Source organism: Amphibalanus amphitrite, unplaced genomic scaffold (genome assembly GCF_019059575.1).
Source record: "Amphibalanus amphitrite isolate SeventyFive unplaced genomic scaffold, NRLGWU_Aamphi_draft 000094F_arrow, whole genome shotgun sequence".
Lineage (NCBI taxonomy): Eukaryota > Metazoa > Arthropoda > Thecostraca > Balanomorpha > Balanidae > Amphibalanus > Amphibalanus amphitrite.
In genome coordinates this window covers 414923-434872 of record NW_024881590.1, presented here as the reverse complement: position 1 = coordinate 434872, position 19950 = coordinate 414923, and the positions used below count along the sequence as shown (strand labels likewise).

At 49.6% G+C, this 19950-nt stretch overlaps 3 protein-coding genes across 3 annotated transcripts in view; 1 reads left to right on the top strand and 2 right to left on the bottom strand.

Annotated features, from left to right (window-relative positions):
• Positions 1 to 3395, bottom strand: part of LOC122380274 — a 31700-nt gene extending 28305 nt beyond the window's left edge. Inside the window, exon 1 of the mRNA XM_043363308.1 lies at positions 3169 to 3395. The gene's annotated coding sequence lies outside the window, so the exon portion shown is untranslated. The remainder of the gene's footprint in view (positions 1 to 3168) is intronic.
• Positions 3396 to 8502: 5107 nt separating this feature from the next.
• Positions 8503 to 19631, bottom strand: LOC122380273 (glycerophosphocholine cholinephosphodiesterase ENPP6-like). Its single transcript, XM_043363307.1, has 10 exons — positions 18971 to 19631; positions 18492 to 18610; positions 18022 to 18164; positions 16608 to 16788; positions 15741 to 15873; positions 15310 to 15447; positions 10580 to 10744; positions 10092 to 10212; positions 9414 to 9551; positions 8503 to 9274 (listed from the first exon to the last, which is right to left on the bottom strand). Exons 2-10 carry the CDS (start codon positions 18602 to 18604, stop codon positions 9048 to 9050), a joined length of 1359 nt encoding a protein of 452 aa, XP_043219242.1. The 5' UTR covers positions 18605 to 18610; positions 18971 to 19631; the 3' UTR covers positions 8503 to 9047.
• LOC122380272 (cytochrome P450 3A31-like) lies at positions 13332 to 15374 on the top strand. The gene has a single exon (XM_043363306.1). It carries the CDS (start codon positions 13531 to 13533, stop codon positions 15067 to 15069), a length of 1539 nt encoding a protein of 512 aa, XP_043219241.1. The 5' UTR covers positions 13332 to 13530; the 3' UTR covers positions 15070 to 15374.
• Positions 19632 to 19950: the final 319 nt, after the last annotated feature.

The window sequence follows — 19950 nt, the reverse complement described above, 5'->3', positions numbered from 1 at the left end:
GCATGACTATCAGTTTCTGGACGACCGTCCCCATAAGAAAAGAAGGTCAAACAGTTTACAGACTACTTCAAACAGAAAAAAATTACGAAACAGAAATTTGGCAGCGTTTTTTGTGATTATTGCAGTTCATGTTTACATTATTTGCTTTTCTACTGTCCTTCAATTTCTCCTATTTACTGACTATGATAAAAAGTTGGTTTATAATTTTTTAGTAACATACAGGTCCTACACCTTATAATTTGTTTCGCTATTTTGTATCGTTCTCCACGTGCATTCCTCCATAGAAATATTAGGTAAAGGATCACATGTGGCCCACCCCTGCGTTTCATCGGATGAATTCGGTGGCTGCTTTACTCGAGATTCACATTACTTTTTGTCTACATACTTTGAATTTTGATGACTGATGTTTGGGCGTTTTCTGCCGACCATAACTATATGCTGCGAAGTGAACACTGCTCGCCACAGATACAGCCCGTGCGAACAATGAGCCCGCCGTTCTTGGCCTTGTAGTCCGAAGGTCGCTCGCTGGCGGCTCGACTGCAGACTTGTTTACACTTTACAATACAGACCGACAGTCCAGCGGGGGTAATTGCGCCCGTCAATTTCGGGTGGCCCGTCTCAGCCGGACCGAACAGACGCAAGGAGCGGGGAACACGAAGACGGCGGGCGCCGGGCACCCATGTATGAAACGTGGAAAACGAGGCTCACCGCACAGCTTGAAGGTTCGTTGTTGACAGAGGGCCCAGTTTGATGTTGAGTTTTGATTTTGAGTTTTCGACAAGTTGTATTTGAATGGCGGTTATACCTATTCACGAAGCATCGAATAAACTGAAATGTGAGTTAATATAACATGTGCCATTTGTTTACAGCTATTGTTAAGTTTTCGACACCACAGGGTTTCGTCAAGTTTTTGTAGCCTCAGATGTCCAGCTCCAGACCAGTTCTGACCAGAAGTGTGTAAATAAAACAAATGACATCACCAGCTGACAGACCACTAACTACATAGACCATCCGACAGGATATTGCTGATGAAATACGCTCAGATCGCTCGCTCAGATGAACGACAAGTTTGGAAAAGAATATGCTCATTGTGAATCACAAGACCACGAAAAAGGCGTAACGAAAATATTACCTTTTGCTTATGAGACCTAGCATTTGTCAACGCCTTCGAGATTAGGTATATACAACTGGCATTTACTAGAGTTGCAAAGTTTTCCCAATGGGCTGCTACCGGCACCGCCCCGCCCCACAAACATTTTCTGGGATACCGGCATGCTACCACGCCCCAAGCAAAAAAAACCGCCAAATTACCGGCATACTAAAAAACCTGCATTCTTGATTCTGGCTTACCCCTACATCAGATGCCACATTTTGGCAATTTCAGTAACCGCCCCACCCAACAGCCAACCATTGTCCAACTTATTACAATTCAATAGCCTCTTAGTGTCCAAAGTTTGAATCATATGCTGATAATTTTTAATTTTTTGTGCAAAATCAAAAATACCGGCATGCTACCGGCAAGACATGCCAGATACCACGAAAAAACCTGCGGTAGTGAAAAATTACCGGCATGCCGGTAGTGCGGTAGGGAAATTTTGCAACTCTAGCATTTACAGATCAAAACAAACAAACATTAAAAATTCTACACTCATCAAAATTTAAAACTTCGTTTTTAGGCCTTTTTAAAGACAACATAAAAATAACGTAGCACTCTGGAATTTTCCTAAATCGCAGCGCTCAGACATCACATTCATTGCCGCTGCATGTGCTCGCGCCGAGTACTTCCTCTTCCCGGGTGTTCTATCGAGGTCGTGCACGTGACTCATGACCTCGTGCCGGGGGGCGCGCGGGAGCTAGGCGCGCGGGGGGCGGGGCTGTGTCCGTCTGTGTATGTCTCCTGCGGTCTGCGCTGAGTCCTCGGGACACTGCTGTAACCTTCAGACGGGCTGAGGGTCGTACCTCCTGGCCCCGCGGCGCCCGAGCTGCCGCTTCCCAGCCGCACGCGCCATTTCCGAGAGCTGTTCCATCCGGAACGGCGCCCATGGGGATGGCGCCAGCAAGATTACTTTACTAAGGCGCCAGTACCTAACGTCATGGTGGCGTAACGCAATGCTGTTTACTGTAGTGAGTTGTAATAACTCAGCTATTTTGTTTGTCGTTTAACATCTAACATTTAACATAACAATAACATTATTTTATTTTCGCAACAAAGCAATTTAGTGCCGAAGAGTGTTAACGTCTTTAAGGAAATTAAATCCGAATGAATGAATAGGTGGCTTTGAAACAAAGCAAAGGTTAATTTAAAATCATATCAAACTATAAATTGTATCGAACCTATCGAGAAGTGCCGGTGCGTAACTGAAAAGAAGAATGGCCGCATCGTAATCTAGATTACCTACAATAGGTAATAATTAATTAAGAATTGTAAAGGAAGGTAAGTAAAGGGTATAGATTAGGCATGCCGTATGGGTGGAGCGGTTGAAAGGCAAAGGAACCCTTTTCCACGTTGACAAAACCCAAGTCATAGAGAAGACACATCTGTCTTACGAGACGGAAGTGTTGAGGCATTTATCGAAATTTATTCGAATCACCATGACAGCAATTCTTGCAAAATAAATTAAGATATTTTTCGAGCATCCACTTCCATTTCTTGTTCGCGCCTGCCGGGGAAATATTGGTAGCCGGTAGGTATACCTAAATTTTGATGTGTCGTTATTTGGTTCGAGCTTTCGTCACGTTGAAATGCTCGACAAATTATACGAATGAATAGTCATTGGTCACGATTTGCCACGGTATCAATCACTGAAAAATAACAGCTTTAGATAAAGCATCTCAGCGAGCGACGGAGACCATCAAAAAATAAAATCCATTCTGTTTTATGCTGCTTTTCAATAACAGGCTTCCCGTCCGGTTAACCATTGATGCACAGCTCTCGTATTCTGTGCCTCCAACGGCATGCCAGGGCCCATCGCCCTCGATCCGGCTGCAGGACAATAGCAGCTCTATCGAACGTACCCATTGACCCCGCGCCTCGGGTTCAAAGGGTCCGCCCATGGAACAGTCCCCATAGAACATTGGTGAAAAGCGCGTCTCTCCCCCTATTCACGGACCCTCAACAAAAATATCAAACAAGTCTACCAAACCCCACCAATCGGCCGTAAAACTCACCGAAATCGGGAGTTGGCAGGTACGATCCACCCGTGGGGGCCTCCAGACAGCTTCTGCTTCACGGGCGCCGCCCCTTTGACGTCACTCATGGCGGAGCTGCGACCTTGGGGCGGCGCGCGCAGGCTCCCATTGGCTGTCGCGGGAGGCGTGCCCCTCCCTCCCCCCTCCGTCAAGGCTATCGTCGACGCCGGCGGGCTGCAGTGTGGGGCCGGGTCCGGCTCGTAGTCGATTCCGACACGTGGTGTGATGTTATATAACGCGCTGCGTACGCGAACCGATATAGCCGGAGGCACCGACGCTGGGCGCTGGACGTGACCGCTTCCGCTCGGCTTCCCATGGGCTCGAGCCTGCCATGGTAAAAGAACCCAAAGGCTCCCACCAATAAACTAGCACTTTCTGATGGACGCCACAAGCACCATGCCAAAGCAATGCCCACCGTGGCATAACGAAGCTCATCATATGGTGTCTAGCCGATGGCCATCGCTTTCATGTGAAAGCGGTCTACCGTCTACAGCGATAAAAAAGTGTGTATCACCCCCCAAATAGAAACCATTATGTAACAGATGCACAGTGGAATGTTACATCAGAGGTCGATGGTCTCGGAACGAATGGGGACAGCAGAACGGAACCGCCTCAGCGATAACGGGCGCCGAGAGGCGAAAGGACGACGCACCCGGCATTCGTTTTCCGGTGATTGGTTCACTGCCCGACAAGTGGGCTAGTGGCGTAGGCATATCTACGCAGAACTGGTACACATCGGGGCAGGAGAAGGGTATCGGTTGCTAGCCGACAGCTAGAGGTTTGGTCAAGACGGAAGTTTTGTTTGTATTACAAAATGTAATCATAACATGAGCGGCTGGTTATTCGTTCTTCGTAAGTTATATTCGCTGCAACGGCCATATCGAAGTTTCAGCAAGGTGTATATGGAACAACTAGGAAGAGAAAATGGGCCACATGACTATGGATAAGCCCGTATCACATTAGCAAATAAACTGCGCAGTAAGTGTAACGACGTCTACGCAGCAGCCAGCAAAATACAAACAGAGGCCTCTTGCACCAAACTACCTAGCTAGGTAAAATCGAAAAACCGGTTTCAGGATAAGCTAATTTAACGGTGGTAAATTTGTTTGCAATAGCCCAATACATAATCTTACACGTGCTTGCTAAATTTTGCACGCAAATTGTTACATTTGAGACTTGGACTGGGTATACGATGCAAAATAATCCAGGCATTGGTGCAAGAGGATTTTGGTGCAAGAGGCCTCAGGGCGAAACGGGAATGTGAAGGCCAGAGGGACGGCGAGAACAAGGACGATGGGTCCGGGAGCGGACGGACTAACGGGTATAGTCGGGTATAGGACTAACGTTACAGCGGGCATAGTCGAACATACTATACCCGGTATACGGTATCGAGTATTGGTGCCAATCGGAATTTCTTTTCTTGGAATTCCAATTTTTGTCCAATTCCAATTTGGAATTTGGACGGAATTCTTAACATTTTTTGGAAATTAATCGGAACACAAGGCCTTTAAAATTTAAAATTTTAAAACGGAGGCCTTTAAAACGCTTTTAAACACTTTTAAAATTTACGCAAAAAAATGCAAAAATCGTTAAAAATTGGAATAGCCCCCGCTTTGGACAAAATTGGAAATTTACTTGGCAATTTCTTGGAATTGGATCGGAATTGGAATTGAAATTTCATGAAATTGGCACCACTAGTATCGAGCAAATGGTATCAGGCAGAGCAGACACAAGTAACACACGGTTACAGTATCGAGCAAACGGGCCATACGGTTCCAGTATCCAGCAGACGGACCAAACGGTTACAACTTACAATATCGAGTAGACGGCCCATACGGTCACAGTATCGAGCAGACGGATCATGCAATATACGGATGCGCGATATGGATCATGTAGTTAGAGCAGACGAGCCATATGACGGCATCGAGCTAACGGTCGAAGGACCATACGGTATCGAGCACACGGAACACACGGCATCGAGCATACGGACCACACGGTATCGATCGGAAGGACCGTACGGTATCGACTATATCGAGCAGACGGACCATATTATCCAGAGCAGACTGTATCAACTATCAGTAGCGGCGGAACACCCTCAATTAAGGGGGGGGGGGCACTACCGACTTTTGGTCCCATTCTTTCCATGCAACGCCCAATAGGGCTAATGTTAAAAAACCAAAATCAAAGGGGGGCACGGTGCCCCGGTGCCCTCCCCGTTCCGCCGCATATGTCAACTATCAAGCATATTTGATCCGTGCTGTATGTTTGGAGGCTACAGCTGCAGTGGCGGATCCAGGGGGGGGGGCAAAATGGGCATTTGCCCCCCCCCAAATAGCATAATTTTAACATTACGCCTATGGACGATGCATGGAAAGAATCGATAAATTGTTATGGTTTGCCCCCCCCCCCAAAAAAAAACTCTGAGCTGGATCCGCCTCTGTTCAGCTGTGTGCCAATTACAAGTGCACAGGGCTCGACTGCTAATTACATGCGTAAATGCAAGTCTTATTTGCTAAGGCAAATAAAATTTTTGCAGCTATGTTTTGGTAAGTTAATAAATAATTGTAAATAAATAATATATTAATAATTGTAATAAATAATTGCATAAATAATTGTATTTCTTATTTAATTGTTACACATGATTATTATGTCGGCTGCAAGCATCCCTCGAAATAAAATCCCGGCAAAGAAACGCTGGAATATTTAATAGTGCTGTAGGTAATTGCTTGCACTGTCACGGCACCGGGCTTGGCAGACGTGTAATTCCGGAGCTCCCGTCTGATTCCCTTCTGTCTGCAGGGTGACTGCAGAAGCCAAGTGAGCTTTAAACACCTGTCTGTCTAGTGTCTATTCTCAGTCTGGAAATACCTACCTGAATCCTGCATCATTAGTGGAAATTTCCTGTTCGTGAGAATGTATATGCGTTTGTCACTTCTAGCGACCTTTGGACCCAGCGATGCACCGATAACGCATAACGCATGAGCTCACGTGTGCGTGCGCGTGCCAGCAGCGTCCAAAGGCCGTCCTGGCGGTGGACTTTGCACAGGAGTCGGCTGTCGGACAGTACAGGGAGCACAGAGTGCAGCAGTCAGGCTGTGTGCACTGTATGCACGGAACATGCACAGAGCACCGGGGGCTGCTGTTGCTCCGCTGGACCTTGGCCCTGCCGTAGCCGGTGACACCACCACCCCGAGCCCTGCGGGACATCAGTCCGAGCGGGTCCATGTCTGCAGAGCGTCTGTTCGGTGTCGGGTGGGACGTCTGTGCAATAAGCTGGCAACAGCCGGACGGAAGCCTTAGTACTCACTGGAAGGTGATCACTGGGTCTCCGAAGGGCAGCTGGCTCTCCGGGTATTATATCGAAGCACAAGCAATGCTTTATTCCAAGGCTTCATCCTCATACCCAATTTATCTTTTTTTAATATTCCGCATTTCGTAACGGGCTTGGTGAGGCAGTGCCAGTGGGAAGTCCAACTCCCAAAAAAATGTTTGAAAGAAAATTGCCACATGAAATCGGGAGCATACTTCTATGATTTTATGATTGGCATATTTACATAAGCGATATGTCATAAGATCCGGTACGGTCCGGTTCACTGACGTCAGACACCAGGGCGCTCGGCGGTGCGTAAATAAGAGGATGGGTACTGTCCTCCAGAAGAGTGTGCGATCGACACACCCACCGCAGAGACACGTGGAAAGGCCGGGAAAAGGGAGGTCCGATTGACACACCCATCGAGTGACTCGCCCTCCCGTGCCGAGAGGAGGGCGCTGCGCAGTACGCGTTCTGTCGACACAACCCGCTTCCTTACCTGAAGTGTAAGCCAAGGCGTGTGAGCTATTCTGTTGTTACTTGATGTTAAGTGCGCTGCTAGTCGCTCGTTTAACCCGCGCCCTGCTGGGGGTCCTGGATTTCCACGCCCTGCTGGGGGGGGGGGGGGTGTTTGAACACCCCCCCTTGTAACTCGGCTCCTGGGCCACGTAGCGATACGCGGAAGGCGGCGTTCGAAAGAGCGTCAAAAATAATGACGAAATCACTTCGGTCAATTTTTTGGTCAGGTCAAAGGTCAGGTCACCAGAGGTCATTGAAGGCAAAATTTCGCCAATTTCCAGGTCGAATGTCGAAAATTTCCAAGAAGCCAACGCATAACTCGGGAACCAATAGAGCTACAGCGCCGCGGAAAAGCGCATTCGATAGCCCTATTAACGCCCTTTCTGAGTAATTCTCTCAGATTTGACCTAACGTCAACGGTTTTGCCTGCAGGGGGCAAAAACTGCAAAAATAGCCGATTTTTTTGAAAACAGTTTTTCTGCAATAACTTTTGACCCAAGCCTTGTACGAGCTTACTTTTACCGGCATCGTGTTCCTCTCGTCAAGACGCATCGAATGAACTATGACTTGACCTTGAAAGGTCAACTTGAAAATTTGACCTCAGGTCAAGGTCATGACCTGACCGGAAAGGGTCATGTTGCATATCGGTCGATCCGTATCATCGAGCTGAACACATCTAAGGCGTTTTCATCGCTCTAGCATGCCTCTATCAGAAGTTATTTGCGAAAAACTGTTAGATACCATTCGTGACCTAAGATGACCTAAGGGCATAAACAAGGGTCACGGACACCATTTTCAAGTTCAGTGTGTCTAAACCACTTGTAATTCGGTGTTTGGGAGTGTTTATAATGTCTTTCATCCAAAAGAGGCGCATTTCAATTTTCTCCCATTGACTTATAATGGGGAGGTCGCAAAATTGACCTGACCTTAGGTCATCGATATCAAAATTCTGAGATATACATTTTGTACATGCTATTGCTCTCAGCAATCGCTGAAAGTTTCAAAGCGATCAGTCACTCGGTGTAGCTATGACAGACATTGAAAGTTTTTATGAGGTGAGGTCACTTCAAGTGACCTGGTGACCTGACCTTGAATGACCTTGGTCTGAAATTTTCACAACATGTGTAGAATTGATGTATGATAAGGTGTACCAAAAACGGCGGCGCGGAGCGCCGCCGTTTTTGAGATATTCGCAAAAAACCACAAGGGGGGGTGTTCAAACACCCCCCCCCCCAGCAGGGCGCGGGTTAATTTATTTCTAATTCCCGGAATGTAAAAACAAACGACGAAGAACCCCTAGTAATTTTCCTTAGCGACCTTGTGCGTTGCTTCTTATATTTATGAAAGCACTAATTCAAGTTACTTTATTTCATCCAAAAATAGAGGCCCCACGGAATTCTAATAAGTAATTTAATAACGCAATGCATGCTTCTCGACAGAGATCGGGTCGTTGAGGTGACGGAGCCCGAGGTACCAAGTGCATGCAACATAGGCACCGTTTATTATATCCCATAAACACATAATCTCAGAACACTCATTGAACATTTTGTTAGTCACCAGTCTTGTCACGAACGCAGCTCATGGCACAGTGAGCTTTGCACCTTGTGATATGCATAAAATTAGTGACAAGCATATGACAGGTAAATAGGGGCATTGACAATGCAATCGTGCACAGATGAGTTTAGCGGACTGCTTATCGGATAGTCATGTAGGACATCCAGTTCAACCCTCGGTCCGTCTCATTCCTGGTAAACCGATAAGGCACGATTATCAAACTTCACTGCACGACGCAAGCAATGTAAGAAGCATCCTGCTTCAACGGTAATTGCATCGTTTTCTATCATTCCTAGTTCCATACTGCAATTCATTTAATCATGAACCAGATGTAGTAGTCTATGATATGATCTATTTTTCCCAAATATGCTAGCAGCATAGACGCAGTAAACACATTCATCTGGGCCAATGTGGCCATAGCCTCGGCTGGATTCGCTGACCAGTGACCGCACCCGACGAACACTCGCCGCGCCACCTACACCCAGGTCCCCACCCTCGCAGCGGCCAGCGCCGCTAGCGCAGCCTGTGCCAGCAGCGCGGCGCCACCTAGCGCAGGTCGGAGGGCGGGAGCCGGAGAGAACATGTGCCTGACGGTGGCCCAGGTGCCGTTGTGGGGCCGCGGCTCGATGTCCAGCTGGTGAGCCAGCACCTGGTATATGTCCACCAGCTCCATCGGATCCTGTGTGTAGTTCCTCCGGAACCCTACGTGGAGTCAAAGGTAGAATGGTCACTGCTCAGTGCTCAGTTAACAGAACCAGGTCAAGAGTGAACCATACACGGTGCACTCAAAAAAGCTCTCATACCTCATTCACACGAAGATGTAACATCGACGGATACCCACCGGGTCCCCTGGCGTAGAACACAGTGGCCATGTCGGTCATGTTTCGCGTGTAGCCGTGGATGCCACGGGTGCCGTCCCAGGCGCCGGGCAGATCCCGGGGCAGCATGTTGTCTGTCTGGGTGCCCACGATCACACTTCCTGGAATGAGAACAGAACGAAATGGATAGTGAAAAAGGAACGGAGAACGAGAACAAAAGGTAGCGAGCACAAAACCAGAACGAACGGAGATAAAAAGAACGAATTATAGCGAGATCAGAAGGGAGCGAGAACGACAGTGGAGCGAAAAAAACAACGGAACGGACGGATAGCGCGAACGGAACGGAAGGAGAACGGTACCGGCGAGGCCTGAGGGGCTCATCCAGCACCATTCATTGAGTTACTAGGGAACTAAGTGAGGTTAAGTAACGCGAAAGGAGCCGGCCGGTGGCAATTGGTATTTGAAGGTGAAGTGACTGATAGAGGACGTTGTATTCACACTAACTCACCAAAAATCAAAGCTGCCAAAGCGTTGAGAGAAGAGAGAGAGAGAGAGAGAGAGAGAGAGAGAGAGAGAGAGAGAGAGAGAGAGAGAGAGAGAGAGAGAGAGAGAGAGAGAGAGAGAGAGAGAGAGAAAGAGAAAGAGAAAGAGAAAGAGAGAGAGAGAGAGAGAGAGAGAGAGGGGGGGGGGGAGGCGCTCACCTGGGTCGGCCAGTACCAAAATCTCCGGAATACGTGAGTGGGTGGCGTAGTGCCACTCGGTGGGAAACTCGTCCCGAGTATACACGGTCACATTGGGCATACTGGCCAGCTCGTTCAGAATCTGGGGAAAATACCAGCAGTGGGTCGTAAGGAAATATTGGGGATGAAAATGCCGCCCTCAAATCTGAATAATATTGCCCTTACATTTTTAGGCGATGTTCGCTGGATTTGAAACAAATTTGGCAGTGAAGTTAAATGTAATCTCTTGCACATAAGACACATGCATTATGCACGTTACGAAATACGACAGCTCGGTTTCTTGGTCCTCACGCACCTGCCGCTGTGTGGAGGCGCGCTGCATGATCTGGGTGTGGGCCCCGGTCCCTCGGTTTTTACGCACCTGCTGCCGAGTGGTCGCGTGAGGTATGATCTACGTGTTGGCGGGTGAAGGCGGGTGCAGTAGGCGCCTGTCTCTCGGTTTTACGCACCTGCTCCCGTGTGGAGGCTCGCGGTATGATCTGGGTGTAGGCGCCACGGTCGATGATGCGCTCGGCCAGCAGCGGAGACAGGTACAGGTCCAGGTAGAGGAAGTTGGTGTCCACATGAGCCCCCACCTCAGTCATGCCGTGGTCACCGACCATGACAAAGTTCACCTGCCGCGGTCGGGCCGGATGATCAGATCGGCAGGCAGGTCTGATCAGGTTACCGAAATGTGGTCGGCGGGTCGGTGCTAAGTATAACGTCACTGTCAGGTCTGGTAAAAAAAAAAAAATATTTAGGACAAATAGAGGTGTCATGCACTGCCAAAGGTATGCCGAATAGGTATATGCCATAGGTGCCGAATAGGTATATGCCGAAAATATTGCCTACATTTATTTGGGTAAAAAGAAAACGACATTCCAGGATCAGCCCAAGTTCAACATAACTGCTAAAGTCAAAACATTATTACCTTGCCAGCGCTGCCGACTGGAAACAATTTGTAAAGCGCTAGCCTACACAACGAACAGTTAGGTATGTCGCCGTTTCGAATATCTAAATCAGCCGGACTCCGATCCATATCGCTCCGGTGAACGAGGTTACTGTTGGGGCATTCCACGATAGATCGTACCAGGCCCGTCACCCTCATCTCTCAGATTCTAATGAAAATCCGTCCTAGGGGTAATCATAGGCCCCAAAGACGCCTGGCAAAATATCAGACTTCTCAGATCAAAACTTTTTGAGTTATATTGCATTACATTTTTTTAACTTCGGTTTGTAACGGTGAGTTTGATGGCCTATAACTCAAGAACGGGTTAAGCTACCAACAAACAGTAAACAACACTAAGCTTGCGATGAATCAAAAATTAATATTACCATTTAAAAATTCCAAAGAAAAATTTTCATTGTTGAGCAAAAACCTTAATCTTTTTTCATTTGCCTCTAATGACCTTTGGGACCAAAATTTTTCAAATTTTTATTTTTTCAAAATAAACTTCATGTCATTGCAAATCGACATGCAAAAAATTAGAAAGGTGTTCTTTCTATAAAATCCTCATTTTCCCGCAAACAAAATGGGTTTCGGAGGGGTTGATACGACCCCAGCACGCCGTTTCGCTTCTAATAGAGCTAGAGCCTCGCGGAAAAAACGAGCGTGTGTGCCATTACAATTCGCAGCGATTGGTACCCGATTTTAAGGTCTCAATTCAACCGGTAGCGTCTGAGGTCAGGTCAAGTGACTGAAGTTACGGGTTCGGTTTTTAGCAAATAACTTCGCAAAAAATGGCCGCAGAGCCGCGATTTTGGCATCATTGTGTTCGCCTAGCTCAGGTGCATCGAATGGTATACTTTTTGCTAGGGTGAGGTCAACTTAAGTAGTTGACCGCGGATCAAGGTCAGGTCAGAGCCCCTCAGGCCACGAAGCTGGGCAAAGGGTATCATATGGCATATCATTCGATTCGGAAGGTCTTCCCGAGTCCATTGGTGGCTTTCCCGACTCTCTAGCACCATTTGATCGGGAGTTATTGACGAAAAACTCGTACGACCCTAGTGACGTCATAAATGACGTCACGCAAGGTTACCAATGCAAAAGAAAAGCATTGGACTTAGCAAGAAGTGCATGAAATCACGATACCATGTACGTGAGATAGTTTTAGATCATTCTCGGCGCCAAAATAACAGTTTTTATATTTCCCCATTGACTTATAACAGTGATGTCACGTGACCGACCTGACCTCACGTAACCTTAAAAATTCCCAGATATACAAGCTGTGAGACCTCTGGAGGACACCATGTATGCGTCCTGTAACTTTCATCTCGGACAGCTATGGTCGTTGGCGTCCAAAACAATGTCAGAACCAAACAGCCTTTTTGACCCTCGCGCTTATAGGAAAGAGGGTTGGATGAACCCTCTTTTCACTTTTTTCAGATGACTCAGACTTCAATTGAAATTTCAGTAACCCGTGATGTCACTAGGCAGCCATACCACGCCATTTGTAAGCTCCCCTCCCGTAATCACTATTTGAAACCGTTATCGTGACGTAAAATAAATACATTTATAGAAAGAACACCTGCCTAATTTTTTGCATATTTGCTAACAATGAGCCAAATATTTTTTTTTAAAGAAATAAAAATTCAAAAAAATTTGGTCCCAAAGTCCAAAAAAATACAAATGAAAGAAAACTTAATATGTCATATATCAAAAATAGCGTATTTTTCGAAATTTCAAAAATACATATTAATCTCTGTTTCATTGCAAGTTCAATGTTATATAACATTTGGCATTTGAATAATCCGTCTTAGAGTTACAGCCCGCCAAACTTAGCGCTGCAAGGCAAGATCCAAAAAATGTTATACACCATAACTCAAAAAATACTTATCTGATAAGCCTGAAATTGCTACAGGTGGATTCAGAGCCCCTGATTACCCCTGAGACCAATTCTCGTCAAATTCCGAGAGATGAGGGTGTCAAATTGGAAAAAAGTGGTACGATCTATCGTGGAATGCCCCTGTTATCTGTGAGCAAGCTTGTCATTAACAAATAAAGCCATAAAAGTCACAAGGATCAAAGTTCAAGAAAAGGCAGTTATGCATAGAGTTGCTCAATGCAGTATGCAGATTAATTCATATTTATTCAGGTTCCTCTTCGCATTACCGAATACGCCTCTCCTCTCGCCCTGTCAGCATGACGCTCCGAATGTGGGGGAGGGTGGGACAGACAGCGCATGCGCGCGGCTCCTCTGCGGAGCCAAGGTCACTCGCTCGCTATGTATTGCGCCATTGGACGCAAGGCGGCGCCGACTGTTATTTACCGCTGAGGCCAGCCACGCGGGAGGCGGCGCCCAAACAGCGACAGTGCCGGCCGAGGACTGAAGAGGAAGTGATCCCACGAGACTGATCGTGTGACGAGTGATCCCAGCAGTGCCTTCATAAGAGAGGTGCGGACTGCGGAGTCAGTGAAGCCATGCTGGGCTGGCTGGTAACGGCGCCGCTGGCGGTGCTCCGGTGGCTTATCTCGCCAATTCCTCTGACAGTGATTGCCGTGCTGGCCGCATGGGCGTACTACAGCATCAGCAAGCGGTTGGACTTCTGGAAGTCGCGCGGAGTGCCCGGCCCAAAGCCACGCCTGCCCTGGGGCACCGAGTATGGATCGCCTTTCTCGGCAGTCACCGAGTTCGAGAGCTGGCTGTACAACGAACACGGCGGAAAGAAGTTCTGCGGGTTCCTCGAACTGCAGCAGCCGGTTCTGTTCGTTGGAGATCCGGACCTGATTCGTGCTATCACCATCAAGGACTTCGAGCACTTCCCCAATCAACGCGATCATTTGGGGACGGACTTTTGGAAGGAGACACTGATTCTCCTGAAGGGAGCCGAATGGAAAGAGACTCGTGCCGTCATGTCGCCTACCTTCTCCGCCAGCAAACTGAAGGCGATGCACCAGTTGACGTTGGACAACGCACAGAACCTGACGAAGTACTTGCAAAAGCAGATGAAGGAGGAAGGACAGGTGGAAATCAAGGATGCCTTCGGACGCTTCACCATGGACAACATCGCGGCTTGCGCGTTCGGTGTCGACTGCAACTCGTTCGTTGATCCCAACAGTCAGTTCGCCAAGAATGCGGCCAAGTTCACCAACTTTCCTCCAATCATGATGCTGCGCTTCGTTGCCGAAACGTTCCTGCCATACAGCATCGCGAGATGGTTCCCCGACTACGGCCTCAAGGTAGGCGCTTTCTTCGCAGACGTCGTTATGAAGACCATCGCCTATCGCGAGAAGAACCCTAGCGCCACGCGAGATTTCCTCCAACTGCTGATGGATACCAAGGACAAGGATGGCAAGCGCATCCTCTCTGACAGCAGCATCGTGGCGCAGTCTTCGCTATTCCTCGTCGCTGGCTACGATACCACGTCCATGCTGCTAACGTTCGCTGGCTTCTGCCTAGCGCTGGACCAGGAGATACAGGAGCGTGTTCAGCAGGAGATCGACGAGGCCCTGGAGCGCCACGGAGGCCTCACCTACGAGGCCATCCAGGACATGCCGTACCTAGACCGGGTGATCTCGGAGACGCTGCGCCTCTACCCGCCGGCTACTCGCATGGAGCGCGTCTGCGCCAAGGAGTACACGCTGCCAGACACGGACATCCAAATCCCTGCGGGAACGCTAGTCTACATGCCTGTGTTCGCTATGCACCGTGACCCGGAGCTGTACCCGGACCCGCTGCAGTTCGACCCGGACCGCTTCCTGCCAGAGGAGAAGGAGAAGCGCCACCCGTGCGCCTACATCCCGTTCGGCAACGGGCCGCGCAACTGCATCGCCATGCGGTTCGCCCTGTTCGAGGCCAAAGTGGCACTGGTCTCGGTGCTACGGGAGCTCACGCTGAAGCCGGCGCCGGAGACGCCACCGCACCCGATGCCGCTCGATCCCGATGCCTTCCTGACGACGCCGAAGGACAGGAAGGTGCCGCTGCTGGCTGTCCCCAGACAGGCAGCGACTCAGTCGTGAGGCAGTGGTCCGAAAAGCCGGAGACCATTGCTCAACGTATTGGCCAGTTTAGCTCAGTTCAGTTCAATTTAGTCAGGTATGAGGTCGTGAAGTAACGGCTCGTTGAACAACTGTTCGGTGCCTAGGAGGGTCTGTCGCGCAGCTGCCGGTTAGATGTTTTTTTGTGAGGCAGCTGCCCCTTTTGAGAAGACCTAATGAAATAGGAGATTTGCTTATGCATGACGTAGAAAATTTTCTTACCTTGTCTAATTTCTTCCTCTGGTCCAGCTCCTTGAAGAATACACTGAGTTCTTTATCCAGTTCCACCATGGCTTGCTGCATCTTCGATCCGCTGGGGCCGTATTTGTGCCCCACCGAGTCAATGTGCTCTGCATAGACCTGTAGAGAAACAGGATTTTTGGTTGCACATCGCTGGTCTTAAATATGACTTACCAATATGATTGCTTGATCACTACCCTGGCTGGTTAGTGGTTACATGACCCATTACGAGGAAGTGAGTGGTGAAGTTAGGAGACATTTGATCTATAGTGGCAATAGACAGAAAAGTCATCCAATGGCATTTGTTTTTATCATTTACACACTTCTCGACATACTAAGACCGCCTATCATCAAAAGTGTCCAGGATTCCTGCATTCAGCAGCCCACAAGCCCTACAAGACCATACAACTCACAATGACAAACTTGAAGCCGCGGTCAATCTTGTCAATGGCCAGTGCCAGGTGGTCTTTGATGGTCTGGAGGCCGTGGAACTTCTCGAACGGACTGCAGTAGGCCGGTTTTACCCCGCTCACCGCTACGTCACACCTGTAATGTAACGACGAACGACATCGCACACGTAAAAAATGGCCGACAGGCCACGTCACATAGCGACGACATGTCAGGTGTCACACCCGTAACGACGACATCAGACATGTCACACGTCACAAATATCGGCAACTGAGTCCACGTCACATGAATATCGACGATATGGTTCACGTCAAAAGTCACACATATCACGCCGACAGCCGACAAGTGACGTCTTCATTGAGTGTATTCGATGATGTCACGCACGCCACAGCGGTAACGCCGTTGATATAGCTATGTCATAGGTATACCTCCGACATACCTGATAACACGTCATATACAAAATGTGCGGCACTGACGTCAGGTCTTACACACAAGAACCAATCTTGCCGTGCAAAGGCAAAAACATTACGTCAAGTGAAGGGTCATTACCTCAGGCCAGAGGTCACCCGAACGTAATCGGTTTCGCTTTTGCACGGCAGATCCCCCAGCCTAACCAGCGCTGCAGACATTGTGAGCCACAGCTAACAGATGGATTGACAAATTTCAAACAACCTACCGTTAATAGTTTCCCTTCACAGCCTACCTCACCTCTCACCATGCCTGGGGGCGGTGATGTGCATTATCTAGCGCCTGTGTATTTGTAAACAAGGCGTTTTCCATTGCATTGGACAAACATGCACACGAGTCTCTCAGTCGTTGTCAGCGCTGAGACCCGTCTCCAGGTCAGACAGCCGTTGTGCGAATCGTCTCACCTGGAGAAGCCGATGACGGCGGTCTTGACACCCTGCTGGGTCGATGTGACCCAGATGGGGTCTGATCCGGCCGCCCACCAGCCCGGCTGGCCCGTCAGAGTGCGGTTGAACAGGGTGAACACACCCAGCTGGTCGTCCCACATGTTGTTGCCGACGATGCCATGCGTCTCTGCCCAGCGGCCTGTCGAAGAGAAGGGAATGATACGGACAACGCTGCGGAGAAACGATAACTCATTCGCCGCATGCTGGCAGAATCCTGTTATTACAGACCAGAAGGCGCCCTGGCAGTCTGGCAGGTACGATCAGAAACGGTTACTCAGCAGTCGCCTTTCTGATGCTCAGGCTCACGGCATACACAAACAGACAACATGGTGGCACGGTTAAAATGGCAACTCATCAGCCACACAGCGGTAGCCGGCGTATGAGGTCCGGATGGCCAAACAGACGGATGAAACTCCGAAAATCGCGACTGTCTGGAACGCACTTCTGAGAACAGATAAAGACTTATCTTGATAAAGACTTGGGCCTGACTTCTTCTCGTAACTTCATCCATGTCCTCGAGTAGAGTTTAAAGAGCGAGAGAGTGGCAAACACACAAGCCCAAATAAGTGAGTGGAAAGTCAACAGCCCAAGTGGGCCGGCCGAACGTTAAGTTGCAGAAACGTAGCCAATCACTTCCAGTCTGCCAGAAAAACACACACACCTTCAACGGTGCTTCGAGGTACAGCCAAAACCACCACACCGCTGTGCTCCCGTAAGCAGCCAGCGCCGGGTGACTCCCGTAATTCTTAACGGCTGTTTAGTATACCAGAGCAGCGGAAGACTCCCGTTCCTAATGACCATTCAGTCGACAGTCATCCCGGTGGATCCTGTTTCTAATGGCCGTTCAGCGATCCGGGACATGCCAGGCTGTCGGCCACTCGACTCGCGTGGAGCGCTCACAAAGGCCGGACAGACGTGTCAGCCTCAGTGGCTCCACCGAACCGACCTTGGATAGCTGCCAGTCATGGCCAGACGTTTGGATTGCTCCTATACACACGCATGCCTCAGCACTTCAGCAGTCAGTTCAGATACGCAAGGCTAGAATTTGGAACTGAGTTAGGAGCGACGTTGGAACTGTCGAAATGAGGGCGCAAAGCTGGATGCAGCCCGAAGGTTCAGCATGATGTGCCACAATCCAAAAAATGACACCAGTTTGCAGCATAGCTTCGCTGGAAAAGTCAGGTATATTACGGACAATAAATTCAGCCGTAGTTCGTACGTAAAGACGCCTTACCCTCCCGTGCTTCCATGCTACAAGCTAAGAACATTGAACGGCAATGTCCCGCTCAACTAAAGGTTCAGCTGGCACATTATAAGATGAATAGGAATATACGAAAGAAGATGGGCAGGATGGGGTAGATCTCGGGCTCACCTGTCGCTATGGACGTCCAGCTGGCGTACGACACTGAAGGGAAGATGGGGTAGACCCTTTTCGCACGTACTCCCTCCTTTTCTATCATGTGCAGACTGCCCTTGTGTCCCAGTGGCAGCAGCTTCTGGTAGTCCCAGCGGAACCTGGCAGCAGGAAGATGCGTAGGTATATTCTCACGACTCACACCATTTACACCCAATGGTAAGCGCCGTATATAGGTAATATAGAGCAGCTATAGATGGATATTGAACAATGAAATACTATGAATACATGTGCACCGGAATCAAAGGATTCACGGTCACTATGCTGGACTTATCATGCCGCAGAGACGATGCGCATTTCTAACTGTCAGCTAAAGGCTGCGATAAAAATGTACTCGATGCCAAGGCCGTGGCCATAGCTGCGTCATTCTTCCGTAATAGCAAAGGGCATTAGACAATACAGACACCCTCACGGCACGGCACACTCACCCATCGACGATGAAGAGGACCAGAGGGTTGGCGGCGGCGGCGGCGCTGGTTCCCACACAGGCCAGCAGCGCCAGCGAGCAGCAGACCCAGCTCCTCTCGGTGATACACCTCATCCTGAGCTGGTGGAACACAAAGTTGGTTCGTCACCGGGACAGGACTGAGCCTGTGGACTCTAAGAGACCCAGCCGACACAGACACAGTCCGGCCAGTGCGGAGCCTGACGGAATGCGGCGTCACAGACCGTTCGCGTGACGGATCATACAATCAACCACGGGAATGCACGGACACGGGGGCCCGAGTCGGTAGTGAAAATGATCGTTCCAATTGGTAGTTCACAAAGACACAGGCACAGCCGCAGAACGAACTTTCGGCTGGTGGGATGGAGCTGGGAGGACAAGGACTGGAGACACAAATGATACCGTCAACCGCAGAACAAAACGTGCGGCTGAGGGGCGGGGCGGCTCCCCAGGCGAGCTCACCTGTGTGTAGTGTCCACTCCTTTGCTGAGTGTCCGAGGCGAGGCGAAGCGGGCGGCGGCACCTGCTACCTCCGGTGGAGGCTAACCGCCGTCAGTCGTCTCTTTGGGGTAGAAGACTGCAGCGGACGACCCCCAGCTCTCTGCGATACTCCGAGCGGCGACTCGGAACGTCAGCCCGCCGGCAGTCTCACCCACCAACTATGTATCAACTGAGCGGCCGGCCGGCGGGGCGGCCCAAAATAGCCGTCGGGACACCGGGCCCCGGCGCCGCCACTGTGCTCTCGGCGCTCGCCACTCTGCCGCTGATCTCACCACTCTGCCCTCCGCTCTCGCTGTTCTGTTCTCCGCTCTCGCCACTCTGTTGTCCGCTCTCACCACTCTGTCTTCTGCTCTCGCTTCTCTCCCTTCACTCTCGCTTCTTTGCCACCACTCCGCTCTCCACCACCATCCCTCTGCCACTTACTCTCGCCACTCTACCTACCGCTCTCACTCACCACTCTACCGCCCACTCTCGACACTCTGTCGGCCATCCAAACACTCTGTCTCCCGTCCGTCAGTTTTTTACCACTCCACCTCCCGCCCACATCACTCTGTTTAGGCGTCCAGTGACACTCGACAAGCGCGGCGTGTGTTCACGTCATGGACGTTGGAGCGTTCAATGGGATATGATTGGGATATATTCGGTCTCAAGGTCGTCAGACACAGCGCATTTTATGTGGGCGTGAGTTGCAACTGTTGTCACCGCATACAGCGCGGCGGTAGTCCGCAGTGGATTAGGTAAAGGTGATATCTAACTTCTAAAGCAAGACGTTAAGAGGCGTATTTATTTTCCTGAGTTGTGCTTTTGGTTCCAGAGGTATGTGCTTACGTATCCCCACCCTAGAGACTGGTGATGGTAGCTCCGATGGCAGTGGCCGTTTGGGCAGCTAAATGGCCTGTCCTACCCAGCGAGGCCTGCTGTATCACGGAACGGGCTAGCCG

What these genes read in the sequence shown, in the direction of transcription:
- LOC122380272 (XM_043363306.1), top strand. Translation starts at nt 13,531, where the DNA reads ATGCTGGGCTGGCTGGTAACGGCGCCGCTGGCGGTGCTCCGGTGGCTT.
- LOC122380273 (XM_043363307.1), bottom strand. Translation starts at nt 18,604, where the DNA reads ATGAGGTGTATCACCGAGAGGAGCTGGGTCTGCTGCTCGCTGGCGCTG. An exon ending in GCGGCTTCAAGTTTGTCATT is followed by an intron (nt 15,448 to 15,740) that starts GTGAGTTGTATG and finishes GTTTCTCTACAG; the next exon opens with GTCTATGCAGAGCACATTGA. An exon ending in GTTCTACGCCAGGGGACCCG is followed by an intron (nt 9,275 to 9,413) that starts GTGGGTATCCGT and finishes GACTCCACGTAG; the next exon opens with GGTTCCGGAGGAACTACACA.